This window comes from Octodon degus, unplaced genomic scaffold, assembly GCF_000260255.1.
Source record: "Octodon degus isolate 3935 unplaced genomic scaffold, OctDeg1.0 scaffold00038, whole genome shotgun sequence".
NCBI lineage: Eukaryota > Metazoa > Chordata > Mammalia > Rodentia > Octodontidae > Octodon > Octodon degus.
Genome location: NW_004524614.1, coordinates 16,402,813 through 16,418,090, shown reverse-complemented (window position 1 = coordinate 16,418,090; position 15,278 = coordinate 16,402,813). Strand labels below are relative to the sequence as shown.

Below are 15,278 nucleotides of genomic sequence, written 5' to 3'. Positions count from 1 at the left end.
TAAAGAAAAAGAAAAAGAAAGAAAGAAAGAAGAAAGAAAGAAAGAAAGAAAGAAAGAAAGAAAGAAAGAAAGAAAGAAAGAAAGAAAGAAAGAGAAAAGGAAGAATCTGAAATTACAATGCCCAGTATTTGAACTAGAAATTGATTACCAATGATTAATACATGGAGAAATAGAAGAACATAATATATTTAGAACAGTATATATTCAATTTATTTGAAGATAACATGTGTGTTCTGGTCAAAAACAAAAAACAACTCAATGTTTGGTGGCAATTCTTTTTCCTAGAAAGAAGCAAAAAAGCTTCCCAGGCGTGGAGAGAAGGCAATGTCTAAGCATGAAATCCAGGCATGTTGTTGCTACAGAGGAACGGGTCCAACAAGAAGTATAAATGGAGATTATAATTTCTGCAACCATTCTTCAGCAGACCAAATGTGCCAGGTGGGATGCTGACCCTCTAGTGTGCAAGAGCTGGTAGTTATGGAGTTATTTTAATTGCAACAGTTATCCATTTTTTTCAGTCTTACAGCCTGATCTGCAGGCATTTTAGAAGTTGTGGACAGGAAACAGGGGATGGTTGAGGTCTTGATTTTCTCCAGAATGGTTACCTGGAGTCAAATGAGAGAGATGGTGGAAGATGTGATGTTACAGGTATGCACAGTGCCCCGGGGGTGGGGGAGGTACGGAGCATGTGAGTGTGAGAGAAGCAGCGCCTGAAGTTGGACTGTTGAAGTGATCTTCTGAACTGCACTTTTGACATAATAAATATAATTTCATACTTTCTTAATATATATGTCCTTATTCTTTGTCAGTATAGAAAACAACTGAGATATGACAGAATTCATTTCTCAGCCACATACCTGCAGAAAAAGGACTAAATTTTTAAATATTTGTCTAGATTTGACATCAGTTAATCATCTTGGCTGATATTATTGCATGCAAGTGCAAGAAATTGCTCTTAAACTTCAGTTGTTTAGCACTTTGAGATATATGTACAATGTATGAGCTTTTCTGTATGAGCTTTTCCGTATGAACTCCAAATTGATTATTATTTCAATCAAAATATAACAGATGCGTGCTTCTAGAAACACTGTGTACCATGTTTTCTCCACTAGATGTCTCCAGAGAAATGCAAGTAAATGCTGCTAATAGAAAATATTGTTAATAACCATGTAGTTTTAATATTGCAAACACATCCAGCTCTGTGAAGGTCAAATAGCTACACTGACTACTTAACAGAAGGTGAATCTGTCACATAACACATTTGCAAAAGAGATAAAAGTCCAACTTGATGCAAGTATGGTAGGATACTGCCAACACTCGGCCTAAGAAAAGATTCTGTGAATTAACATTAAGTAAATATCATTTCATGTGAGAGATGCAGTTAATCATTTCTTTTTCTGAATCTGATTTCACTCCTAAATATGTTAGACCCTATTTTTGGAAAACTTGGAGTATTTAGTGGAATCCATTGGAACTGCCTTACTCAGAGCAGTTTGCCTCAGAGTTTGCCTCCTCTTATTAATTTAATGTGTCAATGCAAATATTCAAACATATCTTTTGGCTTTTTTATCTCCCCCAACTGTCCATTGATACTTAATTTCATTTGTTTCCACATTTTAAAGATGGAAAAAAAACTGACAAAATTTAATTTTTGCTTAATTTGTGTTCTTTCAACAGTTTCCTTAGTTCAGAATAACCTAAAAATTTTAAGAAAGCTCTTTTCTTTGCTCAAAGAAAATAGAAATCACTGGGTCTTTTCCAGAATACTAATTGGTAGGGGTGCTACACCTGATGTGTGCGAGGTCTAAATTCCTCCTGGTCAGAGTGTTTGGATACTGAGGGGTGCTTTCCTCATAAGCACTACGTTGACCTTAAGACTTTGTTTTACGAGAAAGTTCTGTTATGTGCAATTTATACTTTTAAAAGTCTGTTAGAAAGTAAAGTGATACTCATGGAATGTTTTCAAAATCCCAAGGGCTATCTATTCAAAAAGATAAAAGGAGGAGTTTAGAAAAAATATGCCTAAATAACCACTCAGGATCATCCAAAAGCAAGAAAACACCAGCTTCTAAACATCTACACATGGTTTGTAGGTCCAGATTTGTTGACTCAATAGTCCGTGTCTACTCTTTCACAGCACAAAGCAACTGAGGTTGGGCACATGCTGGTGACAGTAAGCAGTACAGTGACCTCATAGTCTCCAGAGGATACAGTGGCCATGACAAAGATCCATTAGAAAAGTAGGAAGCTGCAGAGAAACCCACATTCTGATAGCTAGAAATAAATTTCCTTGTCTTCCAGACACATTAGTAGTCTTCAGTTACATAGTACACCATTTTTTTCATTAATGACCTACATTTCTAGTCAGACTTTTCAACCCTACAAGGTCAGACTTATTTCAGTGTTCCACCCAAATGCTAAGGAAAAGAAGTGTGTGATCAACACTGAGTCAGGATTCTTTCATGGATTAGAAGCTCAGAAAATAAAAGGTCCTTTGTGGAGAGTGAGAGTGACAGACAGACAGAATATTTAATTTTTGATGCATTGTTTCTGGAAGGAAACAATTGTGGCCTTCCCTAAATTTTCCAACATCTATTGTCTATCTTTTCTTTGTGTTTCCTGAAACCATTTCCTTTCTTTACCCTACCACAAAATGCCACGTAGGCCAGGGTTCCACCAAGAGCCTTGTGCTCCTCCGTTATGGCCATATAATGTTGCATTCAGGACCAGCTTTAGTACTATAATCTTTTCAGATTTTCAACAGTGTCTTCACCTCTTGGATTGTTTTTTAACCTCTAAATTTGCACACACAGTTTGGATCTCATTTTTAAGACCCTCTTGAACTAATCCTACCTATAAAATTTGCTGAGGGCTGGCATTTGTTGACCTCCAGGGGATTTTTACAAGTTCCAAATGTGCTTCTCAGGTTGGATAGACTTAAAATCACTAGTGTGAAACTCTGTGAAGACTTAAGATCCTTTTTTCATTATATGAGTATATGTAATGATTCTTTTAAAAATGTACATCTTTATCAGCTGTCAATAATCAATAAGCTTCTATGTAACAATATTCGTAAGAATGTTCTAGATCCTAATTTACTAATATGAAGAATTATTTTCATAAAACAGTTCTTCTGTTGTTCTCGATAATCAGTTACAGACCACCATATGTATAACATAAAAAGTGTCATTGTACAATATAAATCAGAAAAATATAGCTATAATACTTTAATGAGACAAATATTATGATAAATTAATATTGTTTTTCCCACAAGAGACCAATGAAGAAATGAAATTGAACTTTTCTGTTATTTTCTGTCTAGGTTTCCTTGTGAACCACTCCTACATTTTTCAACGCCTTAATACCAAAATATTCAAATTGAAAAATGGGCCTCTGATCATATTTCAGAATGTGTTGTTTCATCGTATGCTTTTATTTTAACAATGATTTAAAAGCCCATAGCAAGCTTGACTGTAGTTCTTCTTGGAATACTTTCTGACCCTGTCCAGCCTTCTCTAAAAGATATTTCAACTAGACAGCTTGAAGAGTGCAGGCAAAATTTCTCTGTATTGCCCCTGGGAAAACAGCACCCAGACAGCATGGTGAGACAAAGTGTGTTAACATTATACTTTTACTCTAAGATACTGTCTAAATAGTCTGTTCAAGCAGACCGGTAGCAGCTTTTACAGTCAGCCAAATGCTGACTTTTGATACTCAGATTTCCTTTATCCTAAGCATTCTGAACCCATGACATAGCACATGTGAAGTGGCAAAAAATCACATTTCTTGAATAGGCATTGCTTAGAGTGAAGATAGATATTAATTATGCTGGATAAAATCAAAGGGACAATTTTGTTAATGACATATTTCTTAATATATATTTAATTATTCTGTTACTTTTAGACCAAAAATCCTTTTCTCCAGTCAGGGCTGTTTCAGTCTTGTGACTATCAGTACATGGTGCTGCTTGCAGATGTTCAATATCGTGTGAAATATGTAAGGAAAAAACAACAAAGTTCAACTTTTCCCCTTCTCTCCTTTATTCTAAAAGCTAGAAAAGCTTAGCCAGTTTACCAACTTGCCAAAGTTTTTATGTTAACTCCGGATATATGTTAACTCTATACGTCCTAGGAGATTAGAAAAGGAAAGGAAAATAGGAATTAATTCTCCAGGTCAGTAGAACTGCAAAGCAAACGTGGTAGAGCAAGTTAAAATTCTGATTTCATGTTTTATGCAAATAGTAAGTCTTACCAACATTTAAAAAATTCATACCCTGCAGTTCTTTGTGATTAGCAAATTTACCATTCTTTTGGTGAAAACTAATAACGTTTCAGTTCTGCTGTGGAACACATGTGGCAACTATCACACCAAATATTCATCTCCTTAAGACATACTCTGACAGGGACAGATTGCAGAATATTCCTTAAAACTCAGACCACATCATTTTCAGTTAAAAACCACTCTTTAAAACACAAAGGAATAAAACTTAAATGTAAACATACGAGTCAAGTTGTGTTGTTAGAAAAATTTTCACAATGAGAATAAAAAGAGCTTCAGTGTATTCAGAATACAACGAGCCCAACAGATTTTTGCTGGCAACTTGAAGTTGCTGCTGTCTCCTGGAGAGGGCTCAGAGTCTCAGGTTGAGGCAGCGCTCCCTCCCACAGCTCTCACATGTATATAAACTCTGAGTCGTCCAGAGCCCACTGCCAGTTCTCTTCGTGGACTCACTGCAGCGGAGAGACTAAAGATGATTCCCTTCCTGCCTATATTTTCTCTGCTGCTGTTGTCTGTTGTTAACCCTGCAAATTCCAACGGTTATTATGACAAGGTCTTGGCTCACAGCCGCATCAGGGGCCGGGATCAGGGGTAAGTCAGTGACTGATTTCACGAACTTTGAATCCCTTAGCTTGTTATGTGTATAAGTATATATGAAGTTCCTCATAAAAACTCTTCCAGGTGTCTTTTCTCACTTACTGCAAGGTGATGAAAGAGGAGCAAATAAATGTTCTGGGATTTATGTGTGCATTTTAAACTTTAAGAATTATTGCCTAATTAACTGGAATATAAAAGTTATGTAATAATAATCTGGTTAATGTAATTTTATAGTGCATTCCTTTCTGATTTGGTATATTTATGCTTTTATTTCTTTCCAAATATCTGAAATGGGGTTTCAAAGTTGAAGAATTTACTGTGATAGGATCTAACATATAAAAATTGCATAAGAAAATTAAGTTATATATGATATTATATATGAAAATTAAATATGTGTAACACAACTAGATTACTGAACTTATTGAAGTTTTTTTTCTTAAGGACAAATGCAACTACAACCTAGAAATAGACATTATTTTGGAACTTAACCACAGATTTATGATTTTTTAAAAGAAATGTAAATCTTGGCACTTCCTCATGTGCTTCAAAGGGATTTTCATCCAACTTAACAGCTTCCTTCCTTATGGTGCCAATAAAACTTCCAACTTTTTAGGGGAAAAATTAAATTATGTCAGAAGATATTTAGATATACAACTTACATTCAAAGATAAAAAATTTCTTTATGTAACTTCATTATTCAAAGTATAAGTTTTGTGCTAATTTGCTTCTGTAACTACCTAAGGGATAACAGAATAGATTATCTTTGTGCCTAGTGAGTCTTGCCTCTTTTCCTCTGTGATCTCTCATTATTCAGAGTCCTAAAACTACCTCCATCACCCAAAGAGTATAACGTTTGATTTTAAAAGGGTAAGTGGATTAGACACTCTTAAAAGTAATAAAGTACACAAAATAAAATAAAATAAAATAAAATAATTTCTGTTTGAGCATTCCTATTAGGTTAACTTTTTGAAATATTGATATTTATTCTCAGAGATATCTACCCAAGATATCTCCTTCTCCCCTCCCTCTCCCCCTCACTCTCTTCACTTCCCTCTCCCCCTCCCTCTCCCTCTCCCTCCCCTTCATCCTCCCCCTCCCTCACCCTCTTCCTCTCCTCCCCCTCCCTTCCCTCTCCCTATCCATCTCCCTCTCCTCCCTTTCCCCCTCCCCCTCCCTCTCCCTCTCCCTCTCCTTCCCCAACCCCATGGACAGTAGCTCCAATGATTCAGTAGAACTGCATCTGGAATTGGATAATTGTGAAGTTAAAATCACATCTTTGAATATAAAATCCATATCTTATCTCCTTGTTTAAAACATTTGACTTGTAACTGAAAAAAATAATCACTGGTAAGACATTAATTTTTTTCTTCCTTCTACTCTACAGACCAAATGTCTGCGCTCTTCAACAGATTTTGGGCACCAAAAAGAAATACTTCAGCTCTTGTAAGAACTGGTATCAGGGTGCCATCTGTGGAAAGAAAACGTGAGTGTCATCTAGTCCCTCATTTTCCAGCTCCAAAGATAGCAGGATGTGTACATACGTGCCTCTTCTTGAGTATGTACAGCATCCTGGATAACACTGTCCAAAACTGTGAGCTTTTAAAGAAAATGTCACAAGTGGGATTAAGCACCCTCTATGTCTTCACCACTGCCAATCATAACACAGACAGCCCACTTCCTGGACAGGCCTGAGGCTGGCAGGGTGCATGGCGATCAACATGTGGTTAGCTGTTATCTCTGCTTTTTAATCCTCTTGGTTGTTTAAGTCTGTTTCATCTGAGAGAAGCAAATTAGCCTCTGTGCCTCCTTTTCTTCCTATCCTTAAAAATGGACTGAAGAAAAAAAAGCAAAAAGCCCCACAAAAATTTGCTTCCAGTCACTTGGAAGTTATGTAAAGCACTCCAGTTTTCCAGGAGTTTTCATCAAAGCTTAAAGTTGAAATAACTTTAGGAAGCTCTGTCTTCACTTACTCCATTGTTTCATATATTGAGCTACTGCTGGATTCTCAAGGGTCGACAGAGATGATTCTGGAAGCCTATTGATATGCTTGATTTTGAGAGATGTTAACACTAACAGTCACATATTTCATTGACTAATATAAAGTTTGAAAGATGTAATTAATTCACTTAGGAGACATGCTTCTCAGTTTACCATAAATAAGGTTATGAAAAAACAAAAATCTTAGACATGCAAAGGTCCAATAATTCCTTGTATCATCTAAAGACATTATTTTGGGGCTGCAGAGATGGCTCAGTGGAATAAGCGCTTCCCTGGCAAGCACAAAGGTCTGACTTCAATCCCTGGTTCTGCCAAAAAGAAAAAAAAGAAAAATTATTTTACAATGAAGAAGTCAAGTCAAATGTAGAATAAATTTCTAATTTAGAACAGTTTTAGATGCTATTCTCAGTCATTGAAGCAGTGGATATGACACTTTCTACTTCCTATTAACTTACACCCCACCTTCAATGCAGGATATTTAGGCAAGCAGATCTAGAGACTCTAGTCAGAACGTGGTATTCAACTTTATTTACCATAAATTGAGTAAAAGAAGTAGTTAAAACAGATGTGTAACTGAACATTATTGGTATACTAAGTAAAGAATCCCTTAACCTCTTTGAGGCTTTATTGTGAATATGAATTTCATACTTATAGGCTTTATGAAGTGATAAAATGATGGATGTGGAATTAGAATTACAGAATTTATAGGATCGATTTTTCTTAAACTGAAAGTATAATACTTTAAACAAATATACATGGGTAGGTGAGAAAAGGAGTTATAACCAGATACTTACTTGAAATGAAGCACTATATTTATTGCCAAGCACAATTTATGTAAACTTAGCTGGCTTGCATCTCCCCCTGCTTAGCAAGTCTAAGAAACTGCTGGGCTTCTGTTCCCTGTTCAATGACTTGATGTTCTATCTTGACCTAGACATTATCCCCATTAGTAAGCAGACATCTGTTAGCCTTGTGAATCATTCACAAACTTTAACATAACTCAGCTTTTACAGTGATCTTCCCCAAGCCATGAGCCAGGCCACAATTGGAAGACAGATTTTGAATTCACATCTGCTCTTTCTACTCATGTGTACCTTAGAGTATATTGGGAATGCTCACTAGCTACTGAATATTTAGGAAAAATTTGTTGTGTATTCTTCCTGGGAATTCAAAGTCTGCTGTAATCCCACTTTACTCATGTAAACATATTACAGATGGCTAATTTTACACAGAACACAAGCCAACATTCTTTCTTTCTTTCCATTAAAATTAAAAAAAAAATCCTGCTCTGGTGTCTGGCTTTTTACCAGAATGTAACAATGTCTTCTTTGTTCAACTACAGTTCCTAATTTTCCCCCAGTAACTCCACTTGGACAAACCCTTTTACATCTGCATTGAAATAGATGCAAATAATAGCTCCAAAAATCTAAAGAAATAAATAATGCTGACAAGAGCAATGGCTGGTTCTCCATCTGCTGGCTTTCGCTGCAGTGTCCAGAGATGTATGTAAGACTACATGTCTGTTAATAAAAATGTAGCCTCCACGTTACATCATTGCTTTAGGAACTGAGCGAAAATAAACTGGGCCAGCCTGATGAAAAACATGAACTTTCCTACGTTTGTGCCATTTTCCGAAATATATTTACAGGCCCATTTCTAAAGCCTTCAGTAGGCTTATGTCAGAGAATATCAGGGACCTTTTCAGCTGCTATTTCATGAAGTTTTAGTTACTACTAAGGCAATGAAGGTGCATCCCTGATGTTCTCAGCTGTGCCTCGTGATGGATGTTCTCTCCTCCTGCTTTGTCTTCCTCATCATGTGGGAACATTGAGCTTTAGGAGACATCAATGTTCTTTAAAAAACTTAAAATATCTACTAAGATAACCATATAGCTTAACTATCAACTGAGATTACCATCATGTTTTAGAATTTTTATCACATTTGGTTCATTAATTTCCTAAATTAGAACTCATTATTGGGTCTTATTAGACTGTGTTAGAGAGATTTTTGTCATATAAATAATTTGCACTCTTCATTATTTTACTTTAAATCTCTAGGTTAAGTATATCTGCATCTCAATTTTTTTAAGCATTCATTAAATCTAATTTTAATCCACTTCATGGCATCCCAATCTTCAAATTTTTTATATGAAGGTTCATGTAAATGAAATCTATTTCAGGAGCCATATGAATATTTCCATAAGCCTCTCATGCATTTTACGTATGATTCCTATATCATTTCTTCTTGAAATATCAGACTACTTGAAATTAGCATTATCTGTGTTGTTTTGTCTATATCTTCTTATGTATTTATACTTTTTCTATTTATATTTTTAAGCCAATATGTTAGAAAATTTTCATTAACAAAATATAAAAGCAGAACTTCCAAGAACATAAATAGGACACAAATCATGGATAATTAATCAGCATACCTGGTGTCAACTTGACAATAATTATTTTTGTACCTGTAGAAGATAACCTCTTATATTCCTAAGATTTTACCTCTTGGAGTTTTTACTGTATTAATATTTTTTATACTAAAACCAAGGTCTTTATTCTTATTTTTGGTAGACTTTTGCTTAGGTATGTCTACATTTTTTCAATCGTTTATACTCTTTGAATTCAATTACCAGAGCTAAATATAAAGAAAAGAGTGTCCAAATTAGATAGTTTATGTTTAATGACTTAGATACATAATAATTAATCTAAGTGTCATCAATGTGTTCACTTATCAATTAAAAATTTAAAATGTTCTGTCATTCTGCAATAGTTTATTTCCAGTTGTTGTTTGACACGTTCCTCTTCTTATTGGAAAAAAACATAAATCACTGTATGAAATTTTAATTAAAAGCAATTCTTATTCTAGAACCTTAGAAGGTATAATAAATACCTTATAGAGATTGATAAAATGAAAAGCAGGATTATATTGTTAATAACATGAAATATGGAAGCAATTAGAGAATTTTCACTTACTGTTTTCTCTAAAATAGCATTTTTTTTGTGTGTGTGTGGCCAGCTCAGCCCACCCTGGGGGAGGGGCTGGACTGTCATGTCATGTGGTGCCAGAGATCCAACCGTGGTCCCTGCGAGCTTGCCTAAGTTTGCCTAAGCAGGCACTTTAGATCGCTGAGCTATCTCACCAGCTCTCAAATAGCAATTTAGATAAAGCTACTTTTGGTGCACTATATCATTGCTTGAATTTTCTGGTCTGTTGTTTGATTTAGTTATTACTATAATAAAAGTATTTTGTAAACTTTGAACAGGATAGTATTTTCTTGAATCCTGTGTTGTACAATTTGAACAAATGTATCTGAATTATTTGTCAAATTTCACAAAATTAAAAATATACACAAGTGATTTTAAGGATTATATCTAACATGATCATACCTCAAATGACATTTCTATATAATAGCATTTTTGTCACAAATAAGATGACATTTTATGGGTCATGAAAAGTCCTAATGTTTCTAAGAATTTTATATTACTAAACATTTCTAACTAACTGAAGTTTTCAAAATTATTCTAAAAAGAAACTTTGGTTTGAGATTCACAACTAATTTGTGAGTATTATTTTTCTACATTTGTAGTAAATATTCAAGGAAGTTGGAAGTCTATTACACTTGTTTGAGGTCATATGTCTACCAAGTAGTAAAACTGAAATACAAATTGCATTCTTCTGGATCAGAATCCTGGAATCACTCCACAATTTCATGAGACTGTAAGAAAAAGCTAATATAAATGCATGTGTCAGATAGGGGCAAGGGGGCTAGTTTCTAGATGTTCAGTAAGTCATGGCAATAAGGGATATACTCTGCCAAGTTTCTGTAAAATGTACCCTATATGTTTCTCCATTTTAATGTTAAATTGCTTCTAATTCATAGGACTGTGCTATATGAATGTTGTCCAGGTTATATGAGAATGGAAGGAATGAAAGGCTGCCCAGCAGGTAAAAATCTAAACTTCTAAGTAAATGAAGAAATTAATTTTTATGAGGAAAAACAGTTCAAAAACTAAAAAAAGCCACGTGTGAGAATGTATGTTGGTGTTTGCGTGTGCGGGTAGAAGTGTAGTTGTGTTTAGCACCATCATGCCTCCAGCACATACTCTGTGTATCTTTGTCTTAATTATAAATTTGTAACAGTGATATTAGAACACACTTCTTTAGCACTTAGATGCTGTATAATATAATCAAGTTTAGTCATAATTTTAAATTAGCTCAGCTTCTCAAGAACATAAGCTCAAACTACAAAACCCCTTCTTTTGAAGTTGCTTTTTGCAGGACACTGACTTCCTGGCCCTGTACAACTCTTCTAGCTGAAAAGACAGACATGCAGATATTTAAGCTAATCATCATACTCTTCCTCCAGCTCTGCTTTCTTCCTCAGCAGAGTCTCCTCTTGTACAGTCACTCATCCCTAGTTTCTCTCATGGGGCACAGTCTCTGGATCCCTCACCCTCCTGGACACTAACTCATAAAAGGAATTTAGTTGATCATTTCTCACTTTTGTTTCCAACCCACGCAGGCTAGAGCTGCTGAGAGAACACCCAAAGATAAGGATTTCATTTTGGGAGGCCTGCACTTTGGTTAACATCATCTATGATCATATTGTGTGATTCACCCATATTGCATCTGTAGTCCCTAGTCTGTTGACTGCAACAGATTAACTGTAGACTTGTTTTTACATGAAAACTATCAAGTCAGATCTCCCTCTAGGATTTGGTTTCTACATCTAAGCAAAGGACTTACACTGAAACCTGTTAGATTTAAATTTGTTCATTTGACTTAATCTCCTCATCTTTTTGAGGTATTTTTTTATTTAATCATTTAAACTATTAATTATGTCATTTCATCTTAGGTTCCTTCACAAATGTCATAGCCATTTCTCCTCTGACAGTATCCAAAGTATACCAATTTTCAAATTCAATCTGATCAGAAGAATAATTTGGTTGCACCATACTAGACTTATATTTCAGGTTGACATGTGGACATTTTTCATTATTCTGACATTTAGGAGAAATATAATGAAAGTGTTAGATACATTGATCTGTTTGTTTACTGAATTTATAGTGGAAACAAGGAACTCTATATATTTGTTTTTTCTACACATTTTCCACAAATTTATTTTAAAGGAACCAAATCTTTAAAACTTAAAGATCTAAAAACAGTATCATGTTACCCAAGAATATCAAATCAACATGATAGAAATGACTTCTATGCCATTGTCAGTGAAAAATGAATATTCTATTTAAAACATAAAAGAATCTGTGATATTTTCTGATAATTCTAATTGAGTATTATGGTTGTAGCAAGCTTTAGACAAAAATAGACTGAAAATTAATCCAAAATAATAGTTTAAAACTCATTTTCCCTGAACACAAACAATATGTGATACAATAGTTTGGGTTAATATTATATTATATAGAATTATAAAGGCAAATTTAGAATAAAATTGTTGATTCATAGAATGTTGTTGCCAAAATGGTTAGCTAAATGTGTGGATAAGCTCTGTGTAAAGTTTAAGTGACTTTGAATTGATATTCAGGAAACATTATCTTACATATTCCCTTCTTGGTGTTTTTCAGTTATGCCCATCGACCACGTTTACGGGACGCTGGGTATTGTGGGGGCCACCACAACACAGCATTACTCTGACGTCTCAAAGCTGAGGGCAGAGATTGAAGGAAAAGGGTCATACACTTACTTTGCACCGAGTAATGAAGCTTGGGAAAACTTGGATTCTGTAATTCATTATTTTTATTGTTATATTTGTTATGTTCAAATGCTGTTTCCCTTAATTTGATTAATTTGAACGTGGAGAAGAATTTTATGTCTTTCTATTGTGTATATAAGAGACTATGTAAAGGATGAGCTATTGAAGGAAGTTATTCTAATATATTCATAAATGATTAATTCTTCCAAGGATTATAGACTAAGTTTTAAATAGCAAGAATGGACTGAAAGCACACTTTGCATTCTATTTTACCCCTTTCCTCTTACCTTATTAGTTTTGAGAAAATATATATATAATTTTTTGGCAACATATATAATAGAAAGGTAAATAAAGAAGCTTGATTAAATGTCAAATCTGTCATTTGATACGTTAGACAACCATATTTTATCATGTAAGTTTAATTACATGCAAATATCTATGGCTGTCCAAGAACTATCACATCTACAACTATGTGTGTATGTAATCTAATGAAATCTTGTAACCAATGCATTTAATTTTCAGGCGTTTTATGCACAGTTTGATTTATAACACCGTAAAACATCCTTAACTTCTAAATCTGTCTTCAGATTGATTTATAACTATCCTTCTGCATTTTTCTTGATTCAAAAATTAACCTACTATCCACTAGAGTCAAGTATACTTGTGAAAACATAGACGTCATCCTGTAGTGATTGTCCTGCGTCACTACTGTGTGATTCTTTGAGTTACAGAATTCCTCTCGAGGCTGTCCCTCCCGACATCTCACAGCTTCTACAGCTCCTTTTGGTGACTGCTCTTCCTTGCTTTAATAATAGAAGCTGTAAAAATCTCTTCCATGCTCTCAGATCTGCTCAGTACTTCACTTCTGATGATAATCTTCACTATAATGCTTGTAGCTGTGATGTTTCTGCTTCTTGTACTTTCTTCTCCTTGGCACCCTAGTAATTCCTGATGTCTGCCTTAATACTTCTTCTTAGATGTACCATGAGTATCCTTAAACAAAAGCCATCCAAAACATTGCCTTGCCTTTTTATAGAAATAATAGCTCTCTGGTGGTTGTTACCCCTATTTGGCAACAACAATTTCAACATTCAGATTGAACACTGTAAGCAATACTTACCTCTCCTCTCCTCAACTGTTACACACTACTGTTAATCACCTGCCTCTAGCATTCAGTCCCATCATCCAGAGCCCTCCTTTCGGCTGTGTCTCATCACCCAGTTCATCTATCTACAGCCCAGTTCTAAAGACTGTAACTGCAGTGTCACAAAATCTTCAATAGTTCCTCATTCCCAGTTTAAATTTAGGAATTAAGGCCTGCTACACTGTTGTGCCGTGCAGTGTCCTCAATATTTTTCTTAATAAGACCTGGTAAACATAAAAATCTGTGTGTATCGAGCTATATGACTTGGTTCTCCAGTGTTCATCCTAAGGCTGTCTCTGGACTCAGAAGGACCACCACACTCTGCCTTTCCATGTAAAGCTTATCTGCTCTTCAAGGTGTATCTGCAGGCCACTTTATTTATTTATTTATTTATTTATTTATTTATTTATTTTTATTTCTTTTTTTGTGGTACCAGGGATTGGAACTCAGGATCTTGCACTTGCCAGGCAAGCTCTTATTCTACTGAGCTATCTCCCCAGGCCCCCAGTTATAATATTTTTAAACTTCTAAAAATATCATATCCCCAAAGTCTGCATTTATATCAGTGTCATCTCAACAAATATATTCATTTGAAATTTTGTTTACTATGTAAAACATTTCACTCTGTCAAATTCACTACCCCTAACATGGTACTTGAATTTATAAACTTTTTCATAAATTGAAATAATATCATTTATTTATGTCAATTTTGTATGATCAACCCTCAATGAAATAAGAAAGTAACAAATAAAATATAAAAAGGGAAATCATAAAAATTTCAATAGTGAACCAAAATGAAATAATCCCCCATCATTTTAATTTTCCCCAGGACATCCGTAAAGGCTTGGAGAGCAACGTAAATGTTGAGTTACTAAATGCTTTACATAGCCACATGGTGAATAAGAGAATGCTGACCAAGGACCTAAAGAATGGCATGGTTATTCCATCAATGTACAACAATTTGGGGCTTTTCATTAATCACTATCCAAATGGGGTAAGTTTTATTTGCAAAATGGACATCTGAGTAGTATTTCCATCAATTTTGTCTTTACCATTTATTTAATTTTAACAGAAATAAAATATTAGTGAGAATGATGTAGATGTTTATATCATGGCTTCTCCCCAGATCTAGGGCATGTAAGTGTTTTTAATTACCTTCCTGTAGAAAAGATTGTGATCTGTAAATTAGTTACATTGGCAATTCACTCCCAGTAGATTTAGATGTCCTAAAAGAGGAAAAATCAGTAATTGGTGTGTGTTTAAGTATTCAAAGGAAAAAGGGGTTTTAAGAAAATGAGTAATGTATTTTCATCTGTTCTCTGGCTATTGTGCTGGCTGAGGTTTTTTCAGTTTTTGGATAAGAACTGAGAGAAATGGCCAACAGAGTTACAGGATTCTTTGAACAGTTAAATTCCCAGGGACAAAAAGTTGGTAAGAAGTACTTCAGAAGTTGTTGCAATAGAACTTACTTCATTTTGTAGTAATTATTTATTTTACTCTCAGAATTTATTTTAGGACTAAATAGACTTTCAGTAATTCCCTGACCTACAT

General features: G+C 34.6%; 1 protein-coding gene across 10 annotated transcripts in view; it reads left to right on the top strand.

Annotated features, from left to right (window-relative positions):
* The first annotated feature begins 4,672 nt into the window (after positions 1 to 4,672).
* Postn (periostin) overlaps positions 4,673 to 15,278 on the top strand; it is a 33,663-nt gene continuing 23,057 nt past the window's right edge. For 5 of the 10 annotated variants that reach the window (XM_023715036.1, XM_023715035.1, XM_023715033.1 and 2 more), the window contains exons 1-5: positions 4,675 to 4,869; positions 6,260 to 6,358; positions 10,754 to 10,818; positions 12,456 to 12,613; positions 14,557 to 14,721. In XM_023715036.1, coding sequence (XP_023570804.1) covers positions 4,751 to 4,869; positions 6,260 to 6,358; positions 10,754 to 10,818; positions 12,456 to 12,613; positions 14,557 to 14,721 — 606 coding nt within the window. In that variant the 5' untranslated portion in view covers positions 4,675 to 4,750. Of the gene's footprint in view, positions 4,870 to 6,259; positions 6,359 to 10,753; positions 10,819 to 12,455; positions 12,614 to 14,556; positions 14,722 to 15,278 lie in introns of all 10 variants that reach the window. The other 5 variants (XM_004631096.2, XM_023715031.1, XM_004631097.2 and 2 more) reach the window with 5 other exon arrangements.